Source organism: Phallusia mammillata, chromosome 5 (assembly GCF_965637545.1).
Source record: "Phallusia mammillata chromosome 5, kaPhaMamm4.hap1.1, whole genome shotgun sequence".
In the NCBI taxonomy this organism is placed as follows: domain Eukaryota; kingdom Metazoa; phylum Chordata; class Ascidiacea; order Phlebobranchia; family Ascidiidae; genus Phallusia; species Phallusia mammillata.
The window spans coordinates 13,540,590-13,559,651 of NC_137256.1; the positions used below are offsets into that span (position 1 = coordinate 13,540,590).

General features: G+C 36.3%; 1 protein-coding gene and 1 pseudogene across 2 annotated transcripts; both read left to right on the forward strand.

Moving 5' to 3' along the window:
* Window positions 1-7,662: 7,662 nt before the first annotated feature.
* On the forward strand, window positions 7,663-11,696 carry LOC145229905 (1,4-alpha-glucan-branching enzyme-like). The gene is made up of 15 exons (XM_080095247.1): window positions 7,663-7,867; window positions 8,020-8,186; window positions 8,257-8,366; window positions 8,477-8,605; window positions 8,693-8,919; window positions 8,992-9,198; window positions 9,265-9,380; window positions 9,445-9,572; window positions 9,672-9,770; window positions 9,841-9,951; window positions 10,014-10,176; window positions 10,249-10,433; window positions 10,629-10,759; window positions 10,825-10,942; window positions 11,046-11,696. The coding sequence occupies exons 1-15, from the start codon at window positions 7,758-7,760 to the stop codon at window positions 11,508-11,510; spliced, it is 2,466 nt and encodes an 821-aa protein (XP_079951373.1). The 5' UTR covers window positions 7,663-7,757; the 3' UTR covers window positions 11,511-11,696.
* A 3,065-nt stretch (window positions 11,697-14,761) lies between these two features.
* Window positions 14,762-18,813, forward strand: LOC145229906 (1,4-alpha-glucan-branching enzyme-like; annotated as a pseudogene). The gene is made up of 15 exons (XR_013860508.1): window positions 14,762-14,936; window positions 15,184-15,350; window positions 15,421-15,530; window positions 15,640-15,768; window positions 15,859-16,085; window positions 16,159-16,365; window positions 16,434-16,549; window positions 16,614-16,741; window positions 16,841-16,939; window positions 17,010-17,120; window positions 17,181-17,343; window positions 17,410-17,594; window positions 17,784-17,914; window positions 17,985-18,097; window positions 18,202-18,813. The product of XR_013860508.1 is annotated as a 1,4-alpha-glucan-branching enzyme-like (transcript).
* The last annotated feature ends 249 nt before the right edge of the window (window positions 18,814-19,062 follow it).

Below are 19,062 nucleotides of genomic sequence, written 5' to 3' on the forward strand. Positions count from 1 at the left end.
ACGCTTTCATTAAACCGAGAAGTTTAAAATTTGAAAAAAATTGTATTTAGGAAGAATCTCAAGTTTGCACATCAGTTTCTCTTTGGAAATCAAGCGGAGATCCAAGAATGATCCGAGAAGTAGGTTGAATGTTGTATATTACCTCACATTACGTATAGTGACTTTTTCTTTTCCGTTTAGTGCAACAAAAACCGGCTGCAAACTCTCATTGTGGGACTGCATCGAACATGCGTCGAAATTTGTGAAATAAATGCTTCACGAATTCCATCTCAGAATGGCGTAACAAGGTACATCATATGGAGAAAAATAAATGTTGAGCGACCCTTCGCAAAAACGGTTTCTTTACCCTTTTCGTTTGTCACGCGTTATTTAGGATGTTGTTGTTTTATAAAACTGTTTATGCGACGGGTCTGACTGATTGTCAGAAACACCCATGCTCCATGACTTCAACTGTGCTCGTTTGTAATATAATTGTACTCCTGTACCATAGGACAAGTTCATTCTGGGTCAATATTACTGGGACATGCGAACAACATCTTTTCCCCTTTGTTGTTCAATTTTGCTTGGTAAGACAATTGCATTTAAACTGAATTTTGGTGCAAATATTGAAAGAATGATTTTGTTGAATTTAGCACGACGAAGCAAAGTTGCACTGCAACGGTCCGACACAGAGTTGCAAGTCGGGCCGGGCTTTTCGGGCCGGGTTCGGGTTCGGGCCGGGTTCGGGCTTAGGTATTTGTGAGAAAACGGGCTTAAAACGGGCCTGACTTTACGTTCCGTGTCCGCCATTTTTTTAAATAAAATCACTCAGCTAAGTAACAAGTCTCTGGATTTGACCTAATGCCCACCCTACTCTAAAAAATATTGTTTACGCCATTGTCTACTATTGTTCATTGTGTTTGTTGTCTTTCTCTTTTTTCTTTCTCATCCTTTGTTGCGAGGCTTTCGTGGATAGGCCTGTTAATCAAAATTTCGGGCCTAAACGGGCTTCTCAAAAACGTTTCGGGTTCGGGCCGGGCTTCGGGCTTATACTTTCGGGTTCGGGCCGGGTTCGGGCTCAGATTTTGGGCCCGCTTGCAACTCTGGTCCGACAACAAATGGCATAAGAAGAAACGACGAATTAGCGCAGGTAGGTTTTATCCCAACATGCCCAACAGCTGCGTATTATCGAAAACTGTTCAAAGGCGTAGTGGTCGCTCTTTTGGGCGATAGTCATTGCTTTTTGTAACAAAACGTTCCGCAAGTCACGCTATTGTAGACCTATTATTAACAAGCTTATTTTAGTTTAGTGTTTATGGGACACTTTTCTATAACTCGGCCCATGTTTAATGACGTGGTTTAGGAACAAACAAATGTTATATTATTGCTATATTACGCCAAAAATTCAATGTTACGCTTTATGCAAACTTTTAATTTTATACCGTTTGTTTTTCACAAGTCCAACAAAATAATTAGCAAAATAATTAAGATAATTATCTTTGCGTGTTTCCGAAACAACGTTGGTCCTGCAGACTCTGTTTTTGACTCCTAGGAGGAAGTTCGGCCAGTTTTACAACGGACTGTACAACTCCTATTTGAAGTACAACGTATCTTACTTACTTACCGTCACTCACACGTACATCACCGACATCATCATTTTCGCCCCTAAAAGTACAATTTTACGCTGACTAGAGAACACTTTTAACTGAACCTTATTTCTTGTCAAGCTTCGCATGCTTCCTGTTTATTATTGCAAAGATGTTTTAATGTGTAACAGTTTGTTGTACTTGGGTTAAACGACGGACAATAATTATGATTTGCGTACAAGTCCACCGCAATACTCTGTTATAGCGTCTTTAAAGTGGTTCATCAGCAAATATATGACTTTAGCACGAAACGTCATGTTGTATAAAGCATTATCTAACTAGACCAGTGGTTCCCAAACTTTTTCATTATTTTGTCAAAACGGTCCCTTTGCCATTATTTCGAGGGCTCGCGGTCCTTAAGCTGGAATGTGCATTTCAGGAAAACGAAAGTTGATTGCAGGATTTTCGCTAGTTATGCAAAATTGCGCATAATAATGATCTAAACTCTATAAAAGACAGCTTGTGACATTACAGACAAGACAAAAAGCAGTACGATTGTGTGCGAACAATTGCATTTTTGATAGTTGTCTTTCAATAAAGGCTATTGTTTAGCAATGGAGACAGTCGATTTCTCAATTCTCTTGATTTAAACTTATTCAGTGGCACAAACTGATGCTAAATAAGATTATAGAATTACTTTACCCGCTTCGCGGTCCCCCAAAAAATGCCTCACGGACCCCTAAAGGACCGCGGACCCCAGTTTGGGAACCGCTGAACTAGACCAAAGTGACAAATTTAACTTAAATGCGGGAAATTGAAAATAGGCAATTACATAGGTTGTCATAAAGCTCCCTGTATATATAGCAATATATCTATATATATGTGTATATATCCTGTGTTGATTACCAGATTAAGGTGAGCGCTTGACAAATTAATTATTGTAATTATATTAATATGTGCAAATATATCGTTGTAATTATGTAACAGGGCTTTAGCAAGTCAAGTTGTTTCTGCGATTGTTACAAAAATAACAACATTTTTACGTTGGGCCGGTAGTACAGAAAAGTCACCTATTGTCATTATCCCATATACTTACATTTTCATACTGCATCGGCTTATTGGAGCAAAGTCCAAGTTCACCACATATACATGCGCATTTTTCACAGAGAGTTGGTAGTCTTTGGGTGTTTGCATTCGAATCATCATTGAATTTATGTAATCGCAGGTAGCACAGTCTGGTCCGCAGGTGTTGCAATTCCCCAAACACAAAAACCACCGAAGTCTTTGTGTACGTGAACTCTGATATAATCGTTCTAGCGCAGTGTCTAACCTTTTTATCATGGCCGAACCCCTATGATATAGGTCAGCCTCTGTTCGAACCCCAACAAGTTACATTCTATGATTCGGACTCATTTTGTGCTTTTGACCAGTGGCGGCTCGTGCCTAAAATTTGTGGGGGTGCTGCTGCCCCCACAAATTTTAGCCTCTACTGAACATATATAAGTTGGCAATATATTGAAAAGCTACATTTCTAGTTTTCTAGCCACTTGTTTTGTGCAAGTAATACAAATCTTAATTATCAACTCCATTGTGACGTAATTTTTGTTACGCAATAATGTACACGAGTGTAAACAGCAGACGGCATCATTTGTGTATTTTGTTTACTTGCACAGCGACGGGCCAAACACAATAACGTTCAGTAATAATGTGAAAAACAAAAACACACGTGGCACAGCTTCGAAACGAAGCGGTTGTAAATACGGTAAAACACAACAGAAATATAGAAAAAAAAGTAATAGAAAAAAAATAGATATAAATGAGTCGAAAAAGGTCGAAGTATTTCAGTTCGACAACAAAAATTGTCATGTTTCATTTAAGCAAATTTAGTCACAGTCAGCGTTTTCAACATATTCTATGACACTTCACAGATTATTGTCACACAAAAAAAACTAGCCATACAGCTTTTTATTGGTATCATAACTAACAAATTTAACAACCACATTACATTGGTTTCAGAACTTGTTCATTTAAACATCTTTCTTGAATTTTTGTGTGCAGACTATTGATTGTATTTTAGTTTCTTAGCTGCTATAATTGCTGCTTGCTGGCAAATAGCTTAACATTCCTTTTTTAAGTGCAAAACGCCTTCAAGCTTTAAAATTTACAACACTCTCACTTAAATTTAAACCATATTATTAAATCTTGTGGTTCCTTTTTCCAACCAAAATGAATCATGAAGTTATAGTTTGGGCATGATAATTGATAGCTTCTTCCTTAATCCCAAATGATAACTAAGAAACTGTTTTTCTATTTAGTACTAGCACTGCAAGTGCAAGTCTTTTGGAAATATTGGTGTTCCTCAGAAAAATTGGCATCTTTTTCAGTGTTAAAAAGAACTGTTTTGCCTTTGAAAGAATCATGGAAACAGCAAAAAGGATTTTTCATCCTAGTAATTTAACTTGTCAAAACATCATCTCTAGATTAATTATTTTCAAAGTAATCATGAACATCAGATCTACAGAAACATTTTCATTTGAGTAACTAGCTTTTCTTTGTCAACAATAGGATGTGCTTGGTGTCACTACTATCTTGTCTGGAGAATGTTCATTCTTAAGAAACACTTCCTGTGAAGCAATTTAGCAGCTACAGTACATGTCCATTATATCAATACACATGACTGCAATTGGTTGCAAATACTGTCAACATGGTGTGTTAAGAAAGCCACACTTTAAATTGTCTTCACTCTTTTTTTGTCTTCATTTCAAAATTCCTGTTGCTATAGCAGTTGTTTGTTCTGCATTTGATATTGCCTGAATTTCAGTGAGGCATTTAACTTCACAGTCACAAATTTAATTTTTCTTTGGTAGCATTAGGAACTAAAACTGAGTATTTCTTGTTTTTGCTTATTCCTGCATGACATTGGAGTAGAAGATGTTTTGTCCCATACTTTCATAAATCTTTTTAATTCAGTTATTTATTATAAAGTAGGGTTGCCATATTTTATGATACACAATCCCTGACAAAATTTATCTCAGTTGCGTTAACCCAGTGGTTCTAAAACTTTTTCGTTATTTTCTCTAAACGGTCTCTTGGCCATTATTTTGAGGGCTTGTGGTCCTTAAGCCTGAATGTGTTTTTCAGAAAAAAGGAAAATTGATTGCAGGATTTTAGCTAGTTGTGTAAAATTCTGCATAACAATGATCCAAATCTGACATTACAGACAAGACAAAAACATTACCATTGTGCGCGAACAATTGCATTTTTGTTAGTCGTCATGCAATAAAGCCTATTGTTTGGCAATAGAGACGGTCGATTCTCAATTTCACTTTGATTTAAACTTATTTAATTGCACAAACTGACGTTAAGTTTATTATGCTAAGCTTACCACTCTCACTATCTTTGAAACAATAAGCACATATATCACGGGTCGTCAACCTTTGCCACTCAAAAAACTATTCGGACCAATTTTAAATTGTCACAGAAAAAAACACACTGGGAGCCGCCCTTATAAAGACCTTTTAAATTTGAAATAAATTGCCACTGTAAAAACGTTTTCATATCTCACGACATTCGACTTTTGGTTGTTAGTTAATTCCTTGCATATTAGGTACACAGATAAAGCAAATGAAACCACCCGCGTTCCCACGTAGCATCGAACGCTGTGTTTTCTTGAGACGCGGATTTTTATTTCTGTGTTTAACGCGTATTGTTTGTCAGACAACTAGTAACAAACAGGTATTGTTGCGCGCACACACACTGCAAAACGAAACAGTTTTTCTCCGTTGGTATATTAATTTCATAGTATATATGTATATTTTTTTCTTAAATTCCGGACTTTTAGGTACATTTTAACATTTCTCCCTGACGCAGATTTAAACACTAAATTCCCGGACATGTCAGGGAAAATCCGGACGTATGGCAACCCTATTATAAAGGTTAATTGTGACTTTTAAAGGTGTTAGATGACCTTTTTTTTCTTTTTCAAGGTGTTAGATACACTTATTTAATTCAATGATAACTGTAAAAACTAAAACCCACTTGCAGTCATCATAAAAAGTCACGACTAACAGTCAAACAATAAATTTAATGATAGCAAAATAATTATTTAACTGCACTCACTGTCGAACTTAAAAACACAGTACACGGGTTTGGCTTTGGAGCTCACTGACGCGAAGCAGACAACACAACCAGCGCTACGTCAAGGGAGGGGCTGCGCGAGCCACAGCCCCCTCTCGCCTATTTCGCCCGGCATGTAGCTTTTCCAAGTGCGCATGCGCACAACTGAAAACGTCACGAAACTGGAGCTGCAGCTCCGCCATAGATAACTTATTATTATTATTATTATTTTTTTTTTAAATTTCTTTTAAATAATACAAAATTTTTATTAATTTTATTTTAATAAAAGGCCGATTAATGCCATAAAAGTTATTCTTAGTATACACTGATCAAACATAAAAACTATATGTAAAGATTGTTTTGTATAACAACTTGGAATAGGAATGTCAAGTAAAAATACTGGGGGTGCTGCAGCTCCGCAGCCCCCTCGCACGAGCCGCCCCTGCTTTTGACTATACGTTTTCGCTGCCAACAAAGATTCGTTGTTTTGCTGCTTACGAACAATGCGCGCAGTGTTCTTTGTTACGTCAAATATAAACTAGTTACAACCTTCCAATGTTTTGCCATCGAGCAAATAAAAACTGCTATTTTAAGCGACTATGTACCTCTATGGTTTGATTGAAACGTTTACCGAGTATTTGTACTTCAAAAGACCTTCGTCGAACTCCTGATTCAGCGTTGTCGAACCCCTGGGGTTCGTTCGAATCCAGGTTAATGACCACTGTTCTAGCCACATGATAAGATGCTTATTACACCGTTTGTTTGAATGTATGCAATCGCTGGTACCAGAACCACAGTCTGGTCCGCAGGTGTTGCTGCAGGCCAATACATGTGTTGCAATCCCCTAATAAACACAAAAACCACCGAAGTCTTACACTGTCGTGTACGTGACTTCTGATATAATCCGTATTGTTACGTTCTAGCGACATGATAAGATGCTTATTGCAAAATGTTTTTGCTTGCCAGCACCCGTTCGTTAAATACCAACCCGTTTAAACCTCCAAATGTAGCTCGAACCTTACATACCCAAATTTGCATAACCAATCCATAAACTCATTGAGAAAAAATATCACTTACTTGTTAAAAAGTAAAAAATATTACTTCCTTAAAAAAACCTAATTACCCCCCAAAAATAAAAAAAATGTGAAATTTGGCCTGTAATAAATATATGGACGTTCACAAAGCATCGATTAACTTTATAGAAACGTCCAAATTAGCCATCATTAGTTGGTTAACAGCATTGATAAAATACAACTACTGCAGAAATTATCATCATACAAAATGTAATAATTATAGATGTCCAAAATAATTTAAATATGCACGTTGTCTATCAATCCCCCTAACCGCTGCCTATATTATACTTCGACTATGTGTGAAATGCTTCGACTAGCATTGTCTTTTTTCTTACATGGACTGCTGCAGACATTTAAAATTAGCACGTTTTTGTAATGGCGACTTAAACGTTATTAATCATGTATCGTTAGGAAGTACAACAAGAGACAAACTAAAAATAAGGCTAATACCCGCAAATGCGTACAACATTTAACAGTACAGAGATAGCATTTGGATAAAAGCAGAAATGGTTTCCCGGATCTTGCCAATAGCGTTAGTAAATCCAAAATTGAATGATCACAAATCACATATTGACGGACTGTCGACGTTTATACCCGGCACTTTACCAACAACACAAAATACATTTTTGACTTTCAATTACGCATTGTTCGCAAACAAGATTTTCACATGTTCCGATGACGAAAAACAAGTTTCTTTTCAAGCTTCAAAACAAAATCTCTAGGTTTTGATCAAAGTTTATCAAGTAATATTCCTTTGTTAGCATTATATCATCCTTTATAACCTGCAATTTCCTTCCGCTTATCTTTAGACTAAAATTATCTTCGCTTAATATCGGATTATCCAACTTGATTACCAATATCCTCGACACTTTTTTCCGCTTTTACTCGTATATATACTGGGCCTGTCGTACAGTACTTCACTCACAACATTTGTTGTATCATCGATCGATTGTCTTCTGATTACTTTGCTTTGTCTTTCGTTATACCAGCACCACTGTGAAGAATGGAATTCTCTACATGTGACAACCTTCAACAATGCGGTGTTCCTTGCATTGAAAGTTTGTTTGCTAACGATCCCCAACTGCGAAGTTACGAAAAGGATATTCGACTGAGGTTGGTACGAAGATGATATTTGAATGTCACTTATTGCTTTTCAGCAACCTTAAAAAATGAGTTAACTGAGTTGTGATATTAGTATCTCTACCCTAATAAATACACTCGTTACAAGCTCTGTTTGCTTGATATTGATGTCCTATTAATTAAAGGTATGGTTTGTTCGAAAAAACTTTGATGGCAATTGAACGCGAGGAAGGGTTTGATCGATTCAGTCGCAGTTACGAAAATTACGGTGTTGTACTTACCCATGATGAAGGGGTGAAGTGCAGGGAATGGATTCCAAATGCACGGGCTGTCTACCTCAAAGGAGATTTTAGTGAGTTTTTGTACAGCTTGTTAGTACAGCTGAAACACAAACGTTGAAATTCACTCCATGATATATTCAGGCAATTGGGAGAGAGTGAATTACAAAGAAGTTGGATACGGACAATGGGAGATTTACATTCCACCAAATCACGATGGAAGTTGTCCAATCCCACATCTTTCCGAGCTTAAAGTAATATTACTGTTGTTAATCGTTTCATGACATATGTTGTATTTTTGTACATTCGTTTTACTTAGATCCAAACACATGACAAGTATTTGCAAATATTTATTTTTGTTCAGATTGAGATCGAGGCAAGAGACAACCAAGTGTTGGAGAGAATTTCTCCTTGGGCAAATTACGTCACACAATGGGAATCGTCATTTAAGTGGATTTTCTGGAATCCACAATCGAACGAGATTTGCAAACGAGTGAGTTAAATTCGTTTTAATCAGATTGGTTTGGATCCAATTGATACACAACGATCATAACTTTGTACGAAATGATTTATTTCGCAGTTTGTCGCAAATCGACTTCCCAAACCAGATCGTCTGCGTATTTATGAAGCTCACATCGGGATCAGCTCCGATCGATGTCAGGTTTCTTCTTATCGCCATTTTTCGTCTGAGGTTCTTCCACGAATCAGAGACTTAGGATACAACTGCGTCCTATTGATGGCAATTATGGAACATCCTTGTTACTCAAGCGTTGGTTGCCAAGTTACCAATTTCTTTGCCCCATCCAGGTGAATATATCTTCCATTGCAATAAACAAACAAACAAAAACATCAAGTTATGGCCATTTTTTGTGTTTGCAGTCGGTACGGGACACCAGAAGACCTCAGAGAGTTGATCAGCGTTGCGCATGAAATGGGCATTTACGTCATAATGGATGTCATGCACAGTGAAGCATCGAGAAATTCTTCGGAAGGTTTAAACCGATTCGATGGCACCGATGATTGCTTCTTTCGATCTGATAGACGTGATTGTCATGCAACTGATACAAGAAAGTTTGATTTTACAAAGTATATCTTGTTTTGGTTTCATGTTTGACTCTCAACAGAAAACTAGCAACATTTTTTAATTTTTAGATGGGAAGTGCTTCGGTTTCTTCTTTCCAATTTACGTCATTATGTGGACAACTTTGATTTCGATGGCTTTCGCTTCAGAGATGTGACGTCGATGATCTACCACGATCAAAGTTCGGGTTGGTATTAAAGCAATCTACCACATCAGAAACTTATGATATAATTTATTCCTAACTTTTATAGATCGTCGATATGCCTCCGACTACCAACAATATTTCGGAATGCACATGGACATTGAAGCGATAGCTTATTTGATGCTTGCCAATAAGATGCTGCATCAGTTCTATCCACAAATCATCACAATAGCCGAGGTCAGTTAACAACAATTATTTATAAAACTTGTAAGGACCATACTTGAAGAATGTTGAAATAAAACAAATCAATTAATAACATTGTAATATCATACATAGGAACATTCTGAATATCCTGGTTTGACACAATTGGTGCGTGAGGGTGGTTTTGGTTTCGACTACAGACTATCAATGCACATTCCAAGCAAATGGATGCAGGTGATTCATGAGTCAATGTTAGGGTGATATTTTGATTTTGATTTGTGTGAAGTTTATTATGTATGATTAGTTGCTAAACGAGCGGAGAGACGAAGATTGGAATATGAACGATATTTGTGAAATGTTTTTGGAATGTCGAAGAGGTGAAAAATACATCACTTATCCCGAAAATTATGAGCAGGTAAGTTTTTTATCTTTTATTTAATCGTGTTTTTGTATTTAACAAGCATTTTTTTGTTGCAGAACACTGATGACCAGTGGACGATAGCAAGACAACTGATGGGTGACGAATGTATGCTGGATGGACAAGAAATGTCTCTGAAGTTGGATAGAGGAATAAGTCTTTATAAAATGGTCAGATTGTTCACCAGTGCTTTCAGTGGACAAGCTTTTCTAAACTTTATGGGTAAGAAGTCAAACAGTAAGTAATGGTATTGGACATTGTGTATATTTAATGCTATAATATTTTTGCAAGCAGGTAATGAATTCGGTCATCCTGATTTGGTGGAGTTTCCATCAATGCAAAATTTTGACAACTATCATTTGGCGAGACGACAATTTCAGCTGGCAGACAACCCACAACTGAGATACAAATTTCTCAATAACTTCGATATGGAAATGAATCGGTTGGAAGAACGGTTCGCGTGGCTCAACTCATCAACAGTATGTGTTTTACCGACAACGCTTTCCAAGAGTTTGAAAAAGAAAACACAACATTTATTTCATAAAATAAAAACTGTCAAAAAGGGAAACGACTTTAATCAGTGTAATACGTAGCGAGGATGGATTTAGAGTTTAGACAAACAAAAACATTACATGTGTTTTGATAAGAAATAAAACATATTTTTTTGTTTAAAGGCTTTTCTTACTCGCCAACATAACGATGACAAAGTAATCATCTTCGAACGTGCTGGTCTTCTTTTCATGTTCAACTTTCATCCAACAAGAAGCTATCCCGATTATCGAATCGGTGTGCGAACGCCAGGGAAGTAAGTAGAGTCCTAGAATGGTAATGGAAATATAACTATATTTGTTTACATTTTTTATAATTAAGGTACAACATCGTGCTGGACAGTGACGACAAAATGTTTGGAGGTCATGGAAGGAATCAAGCTTCAACTGATTTTTACACCCAACAACAAGCTTGTGACAACATGAAATGCTCTCTGATGGTAAATTATAAGTTATATTATAAATTAAATTAGAAAAGGCATTATTTTATAAATTAGAAAGGCTTATGTTTTCATACAACGCATTAATTGCATTCTGATTTAGGTTTACTTACCATCGCGATGCGTTGTCGTCATGGCAAACGAAACTATTTATTCCAAACAAAACTGGATAAACGCCAACCGCGTTTATAACGAGTATGGGAATTGTGGCGAGCGTGGTCGAAACTTTAATGATGTCAGACGTGGATCGGAATGGCGTCGACTCCGAAGTCACAGTCGAGGTCGTCAAGGTTTTCGACAAACTTCTCCTGGATTTGAAACACGTTTTAGTGGAATGTGTGTCACTGAACCGAGTTACCGAAGAGAAGCAAGTCCTTATCAAGGCAGAAGTATCAACCGAAGTCAAAACCGTAGTGATTGCCGTGATGGTCCGGATTACAACAGTCGTATGTATCGTGGTGAAAATATGAGCAAGCAGATGAAAAGTGATGTTGGACGCAGCAGCCGAAGTCCTGTTCGAAGCAGATCTATTGGCTTTAAAAAATCAGTCAGTCCGACCCGATATTAGAATTAGATAATATTGTTGTGAATTTATGTGTTTCGTTGTTTGTTAAATATGTTATGTGCTGAATGTATTTACATACAACATTTTTTAGCTGTCGTATATTATTGGTGTTGTGAGTATATTCCAATGTGAATAAAATCTATGTATTTAAAACATACATCGTGTGTGATAAGTAGCTAAAAACAAAACTTGCAAATTGTTTGTAATTGTAAACATCATGTTATTTTAATGTATGTAATCACGAATGTTAAAAAGTTTTGAAAAAGATTGAACACATATGGTAAGCTTATAACGGCCCGAGAACGCGCACTGGTTATAAGCCCGGAACGTCATAAGAGAGGAAATTGAAACGCGCTTCAACAAACTGTGCACACAGATTGGTGTAATGTAGATTTCGCTGAGTGAACACATCAATTGCGGAATAAAAGGAGACAGGTTCTAAGCAAAAGCATTGCGTTGCATACTCCGCTGATATTAGGCCTACCATACGTCCTCTTTTTGGAGGACATGTCCTCCTTTTTAACAGAAACCAAGTTGTCCGCCGAGGATAACTTAAAGTGCCCAAATGTCCTCCTTATTAAAGAATTTCTGATTTATCAAATACATCTGTGACAATTACGCTTTTGAAACCAACCAAATAAACATGTTCAGCTTTTTTTTGCAGAATGCACGTGAATATTACATTTTTGAAATACAACCTTATTTTAGTGTTGTGATGTGATAAACGTTAAACATTATCCAAACTATTCTATACTGTCTAATTTCGTAGGCTTTTATTTTTTTGGGGCCCTTCACGTATTTTTTCTTGTTCGTTTCAAAAATGTGTCCTCCATTTTGGGAATGGAAATATGCTAGGCCTAGCTTATATGAAGAAATAGAACACAAATCTTACCAACCGTTGTGGTAACCGGAAGAAATAAACAACACAGGTACTCGACTCGCATGTAATTACTGACACACACCCTAGCATACAATAAAGTATAAGACAACAAAACGACAGTTCAAGAATATAATTAAGTCACGATTCATGTGAAGGTGTATTCGACACAGGAACACTGCGTGAACAAAGAAATAAAAAAAAATAGACACGACTTTCCCATACAACCAACGTAAGCGTTGTGCTGCACGAAAGTCAGTAACGAAATAACTTACCCAAGTTGCGTTATCACACAAAACTGGCAGTTAATTGTATTAGATTACAACACAAGTTGTTGTGAGAGAGAGCGGGAATCAATAGAATCAGCGATCACTGGCAAATACAGCGTAACACATGGAAAACAGCAGTTTAGTCATTATTATTTCTAACCTAATTTTTCGTGTGGGGAGAACTGGTGTTTGATGTGAAAACAAGGTAAAATCACATATTGCACATTTGGATTCTCGTCACCAAACAAATGTTTCAACACGTGTTCGTTTTCTAATGCATATTTTTTTCTTGATTACATGCGTGGTTCGCAGAAGTACAAATACCTATTTTTATGTGATCACTAGTACAATTATTTTTTGACCTAAAAACGAAAAATTTTGACCTAAAAATTGAAAATTTTGACAAACTTTGACATTAAAAAACTTTTTTGACAAAATTTTGACGTATGAAGAACTCAAGTACTTAAATTACGCATTACTGTACAAAAAGTTAAAATATGGCTGTAGGCTAATCTAACTAAAGCGAAAGAATGTGCAAAAGTTTAACAGCCAAAACTGCAGCTAAAATACAACAAAAATTGTTCCATGCATTTGTTTAAAGTAAACGAAAGATACATGAAGAATCTAAAGCAAAACTCAAGCAAGAGCTGCACCTAACCTACAGCTGCCGTAAAATGACTTGGACCTTCCAAAATTGTACACGTTTGGCGTATGTTGAGAATCACATCTTATCAACCTAATTATTTCACTTAATGGTTTATGATTCACAATAAGTAGACTATGGCTATTTACAACTGTATAAAGTATGCTACAAGGTGTAAAATGAAAAGGGCACTGACAGTCCAAACTTTACAACACCACGCAATGCAGTTTGTAAAAAAAATTGACTTTGTAAAAAATGTTGACAATTTTTGACCTATTATAAAAAAATTGAAATTTTTTGACTTTTTTGACAAGTTTGCTCTAGTGATCACTGAATTAGTTACTATTAAAGTTTAATAATTAAACAACCTGTGAAAAAATGCTTTCATTACGTCTGCTACCAGATACAACCCTTACCGTTATGCAAAAGTTGGATATTGTCTAAGTCTAAAATTAATTATCACGCCAAGTTGTCTTGAAATTATTTTGGGACAACGATTTGAAGCACTTTGTTACATCATAGACAAAATAATATTACGATTATGAGCAAACAATACTCTTCTTTTGTTGAAATAAATGGTGGAGGAGAATCCTATACATTCAACATCAAATTACACTACATTTACCAAATTAAATGATACAAATACTTGGCAGTATGGAGAGCGCTTATAGGCCTATAGGAAGTGTGAAAGCGAAACAAGTTTAAGGGAAAGCTCGTTACCGTTGTATTAAAAAAGTATGGCCGTTGAAGAAACCCTGATTTAAAGCTTTGGGGAAAATAACGCTAAGAAACAAAGCCAACGAGTTAATCCTCTTATTGCTACAAAAACAGGCAACAGAATTTTCAGGCGACCTATAGGTAGGGAAACACAGCGTTCGATTATATCCGATATCAAATTAGGTTATTGGTATTTAATTGGCGATTAAGCCTCAGTACATTGCTCATTACAATATATTCATTCTAATCATAACGACCAACACATTCGGCGAGCAATAAAGGTATTATAACAATCAAATAAAATAATTTCGTTATCCTTTTTGCATGAGAAAAATATTTAGAATTGTTCGACTTAACAATCAACCAAAAATAAATTAGTATTTAAGAAAAAAAACATTTATTTTTTTAATCTAAATATTACTTCTAAAATCTAGATGCTTTCTCTACATCTCCTGCTATTCAATTTCTTTTAACATTCAAACTTTGTAAATGAATTAAACAAAACTGCTGTGATGTTCAAAAATAAACTTATTTCCATGATCTAAATTATATCAAGTAAAATTCAATTTGATCATATTAATACGCTCTGTAACCTGCAATTTCCTTCCGCTCATCTTTCAACCGAAATAATCTTCAACTTATAACGGATAATCCGTTTTGATTACCAATATTCTCGACACTTTTTTCCGCTTTTACTCGTATATATACTGGGCGTGTAATACAGTACTTTACTCAAAACATTTGTTGTATCATCGATCGATTGTCTTCTGATTACTTTGCTTTGTATTTCGTTATACCAGCACCACTGTGAGAATGGATTTCTCTACATGTGACAACCTTCAACAATGCGATGTTACTTGCATTGAAAGTTTGTTTGCTAACGATCCCCAACTGAGAAGTTACGAAAAGGATATTCGACTGAGGTTGGTACGACATAAATGGTATTTAAATATTTTGCTTTGTACCTATTTGAAAGGATATTTCTGTATGAATGATGGCGCTTTTATTTGATCAACAAGTAAATTAATAAGTGAGCTATTTGCGTCACCTATCGGTAAAAAGCAAATTCATGCCTGAATTGAGTTGTGATATTAGCAGCCCCAACCTACATTAATAAATACGCTCGTTGCGAACTATGTTTACTTGATATTGATGTCCTATTAATTAAAGGTATGGTTTGTTCGAAAAAACTTTGATGGCAATTGAACGCGAGGAAGGGTTTGATCGATTCAGTCGCAGTTACGAAAATTACGGTGTTGTACTTACCCATGATGGAGGGGTGAAGTGCAGGGAATGGATTCCAAATGCACGGGCTGTCTACCTCAAAGGAGATTTTAGTGAGTTTTTGCACAGCTGGTTAGTACAGCTGAAACACAAACGTTGAAATTCACTCCATGATATATTCAGGCAATTGGGAGAGAGTGAATTACAAAGAAGTTGGATACGGACAATGGGAGATTTACATTCCACCAAATCACGATGGAAGTTGTCCAATCCCACATCTTTCCGAGCTTAAAGTAATATTATTAATCTTAATCGTTCAAAGACATATGTTGTATTTTTGTACATTCGTTTCACTTAGATCCAAACACATGACAAGTATTGCAGATATTTATTTTTATTTAGATTGAGATCGAGACAAGAGACAACCAAGTGTTGGAGAGAATTTCTCCTTGGGCAAATTACGTCACACAATGGGAATCGTCATTTAAGTGGATTTTCTGGAATCCACAATCAAACGAGATTTGCAAACGAGTAAGTTAGATGGTTTCAAATAGTTTGCTTTGGATTCAATTGCTACACAACGATCATAACATTGTGATACGAAAATGATTTCTTTCACAGTTTGTCGCAAATCGACTTCCCAAACCAGATCGTCTGCGTATTTATGAAGCTCACATCGGGATCAGCTCCGATCGATGTCAGGTTTCTTCTTATCGCCATTTTACGTCTGAGGTTCTTCCACGAATCAGAGACTTAGGATACAACTGCGTCCTATTGATGGCAATTATGGAACATCCTTGTTACTCAAGCGTTGGTTGCCAAGTTACCAATTTCTTTGCTCCATCCAGGTGAATATATCTTCCCTTGCAATAAACAAAAAAGAGACAAAGATCAAGTTATGGCCATTTTTTGTGTTTGCAGTCGGTACGGGACACCAGAAGACTTCAGAGAGTTGATCAGCGTTGCGCATGAAATGGGCATTTACGTCATGATGGATGTCATGCACAGTGAAGCATCGAGAAATTCTTCGGAAGGTTTAAACCGATTCGATGGCACCGATGATTGCTTCTTTCGATCTGATAGACGTGATTGTCATGCAACTGATACAAGAAAGTTTGATTTTACAAAGTATATCTTGTTTTGGTTTTCATGTTTGACTCTCAACAGAAAACTAGCAACATTTTTTTAATTTTTAGATGGGAAGTGCTTCGGTTTCTTCTTTCCAATTTACGTCATTATGTGGACAACTTTGATTTCGATGGCTTTCGCTTCAGAGATGTGACGTCGATGATCTACCACGATCAAAGTTCGGGTTGGTATTAAAGCAATCTACCACATCAGAAACTTATGATATAATTTATTCCTAACTTTTATAGATCGTCGATATGCCTCCGACTACCAACAATATTTCGGAATGCACATGGACATTGAAGCGATAGCTTATTTGATGCTTGCCAATAAGATGCTGCATCAGTTCTATCCACAAATCATCACAATAGCCGAGGTTAGTTAACAACAATTATTTATAAAACTTGTAAGGACCATACTTGAAGAATGTTGAAATAAAACAAATCAATTAATAACATTGTAATATCATACATAGGAACATTCTGAATATCCTGGTTTGACACATTTGGTGCGTGAGGGTGGTTTTGGTTTCGACTACAGACTATCAATGCACATTCCAAGCAAATGGATGCAGGTGATTCATGAATCAACGTTAGGCTGATATATTGATTTGGCTTTGTGCGAAGTATTTTGTTTGTGATTAGTTGCTAAACGAGCGGAGAGATGAAGATTGGAATATGAACGATATTTGTGAAATGTTTTTGGAATGTCGAAGAGGTGAAAAATACATCACCTTTCCGGAAAATTATGAGCAGGTAAGTTTTGTTATCTTTTATTTAATCGTGTTTGTATTTAACAAGCATTTTTTGTTGTAGAACACTGATGACCAGTGGACGATAGCAAGACAACTGATGGGTGACGAATGTATGTTGGATGGACAAGAAATGTCTCTGAAGTTGGATAGAGGAATAAGTCTTTATAAAATGGTCAGATTGTTCACCAGTGCTTTCAGTGGACAAGCTTTTCTAAACTTTATGGGTAAGAAGTCAAACAGTAAAGTTTTGCATACGATGAAAATTTAATACATTGATATTTTGCAAGCAGGTAATGAATTTGGTCATCCTGATTGGGTGGAGTTTCCATCAGTGCAAAACTTTGACAACTATCAATTGGCCAGACGACAATGTCAGCTGGCCGACAACCCACAACTGAGATACAAATTTCTCAATAACTTCGAGATGGAAATGAATCGGTTGGAAGAACGGTTCGCGTGGCTCAACTCATCACCAGTATGTGTTTTACCAATAATGCTTTCCAAGATCTTGGAAAAAAACAGTTATTTGATGAAATAAAATAAAAACTGTCTCAAGAGGGAAACGACTTTAATCAGTGTAATATGTAGCGGATGAATTTAGCGCTTAGACAAACAAAATTATTACATGTGTTTTGATAACAAATATTTTTTCTTTTGTTTAAAGGCTTTTCTTACTCGCCAACATAATGATGACAAAGTAATCATCTTCGAACGTGCTGGTCTTCTTTTCATGTTCAACTTTCATCCAACAAGAAGCTATCCCGACTATCGAATCGGTGTGCGAACGCCAGGGAAGTAAGTAGAGTCCTAGAATGGTAGTGAAAATATAACTATTGTTGTTTACATTTTTTAAAATTCATTAAAGGTACAACATCGTGCTGTGACGACAAAATGTTTGGAGGTCATGGAAGGAATCAAGCTTCAACTGATTTTTGTACCCAACAACAAGCTTGTGACAATATGAAATGCTCTCTGATGGTAAATTATAAGTTATATTATAAATTAAATTAGAAAAGGCGTTATTTTATAAATTAGAAAGTGATTATTTGTTTAAACAACGCATTAATTGTATTTTGTTTTAGGTCTACTTGCCATCTCGATGTGTTATCGTCATGGCAAACGAAACGATTTATTCCAAACAAAACTGGATAAACGCCAACCGCGTTTATAACGAGTATGGGAATTGTGGCGAGCGTGGTCGAAACTTTAATGACGTCAGACGTGGATCGGAATGGCATCGACACCGAAGTCACAGTCGAGGTCGTCAAGGTTTTCGACAAACTTCTCCTGGATTTGAAGCACGTTTTAGTGGAATGTGTGTCACTGAACCGAGTTACCGAAGAGAAACAAGTCCTTATAAAGGCAGAAGTTTAAATCGAAGTCAAAACCGTAGTGATTGCCGTGATGGTTCGGATTACAGCAGTCGTATGTATCGTGGTGAAAATATGGGCAAGCAGATGAAAAGTGATTTTGGACGCAGCAGCCGAAGTCCTGTTCGAAGCAGATCTATTGGCTTTAAAAAATCAGTCAGCCCGACCCGGTATTAAATATTGTTGGTGTGAATTGATGTGTTTCGTTGTTTGAGAAATATGTTATGTGCTGAATGTATTTACATACAACATTTTTAGCTGTCGTGTATTATTTTAGCAGGTGTTGTAAATGTATTCCAGTGTAAATAAAATATATGTATTTGAAACATACATCGTGTGTGATAAGTAGCCAGAAACAGAACTTGCAAATTAGTTGTAATTGTAAACACCATGACATTTTAAAATGTAATCACGATTGTTAAAAGTTTTGAACAAATATGGTATGTTCAAAAAATTGAACAAATATGGCAAGCTTATAACGACCCGTGAACGCTCACTGGTTATAAGTCCGGAACGTCACAAGAGAGGAGATTGAAACGCGCTTCCTAAAGACCTGCAATAAACTGTCCACGC

What these genes read in the sequence shown, in the direction of transcription:
- LOC145229905 (XM_080095247.1), top strand. Translation starts at nt 7,758, where the DNA reads ATGGAATTCTCTACATGTGACAACCTTCAACAATGCGGTGTTCCTTGC. An exon ending in AAATCATCACAATAGCCGAG is followed by an intron (nt 9,573 to 9,671) that starts GTCAGTTAACAA and finishes TATCATACATAG; the next exon opens with GAACATTCTGAATATCCTGG. An exon ending in GGTGTGCGAACGCCAGGGAA is followed by an intron (nt 10,760 to 10,824) that starts GTAAGTAGAGTC and finishes TTTATAATTAAG; the next exon opens with GTACAACATCGTGCTGGACA.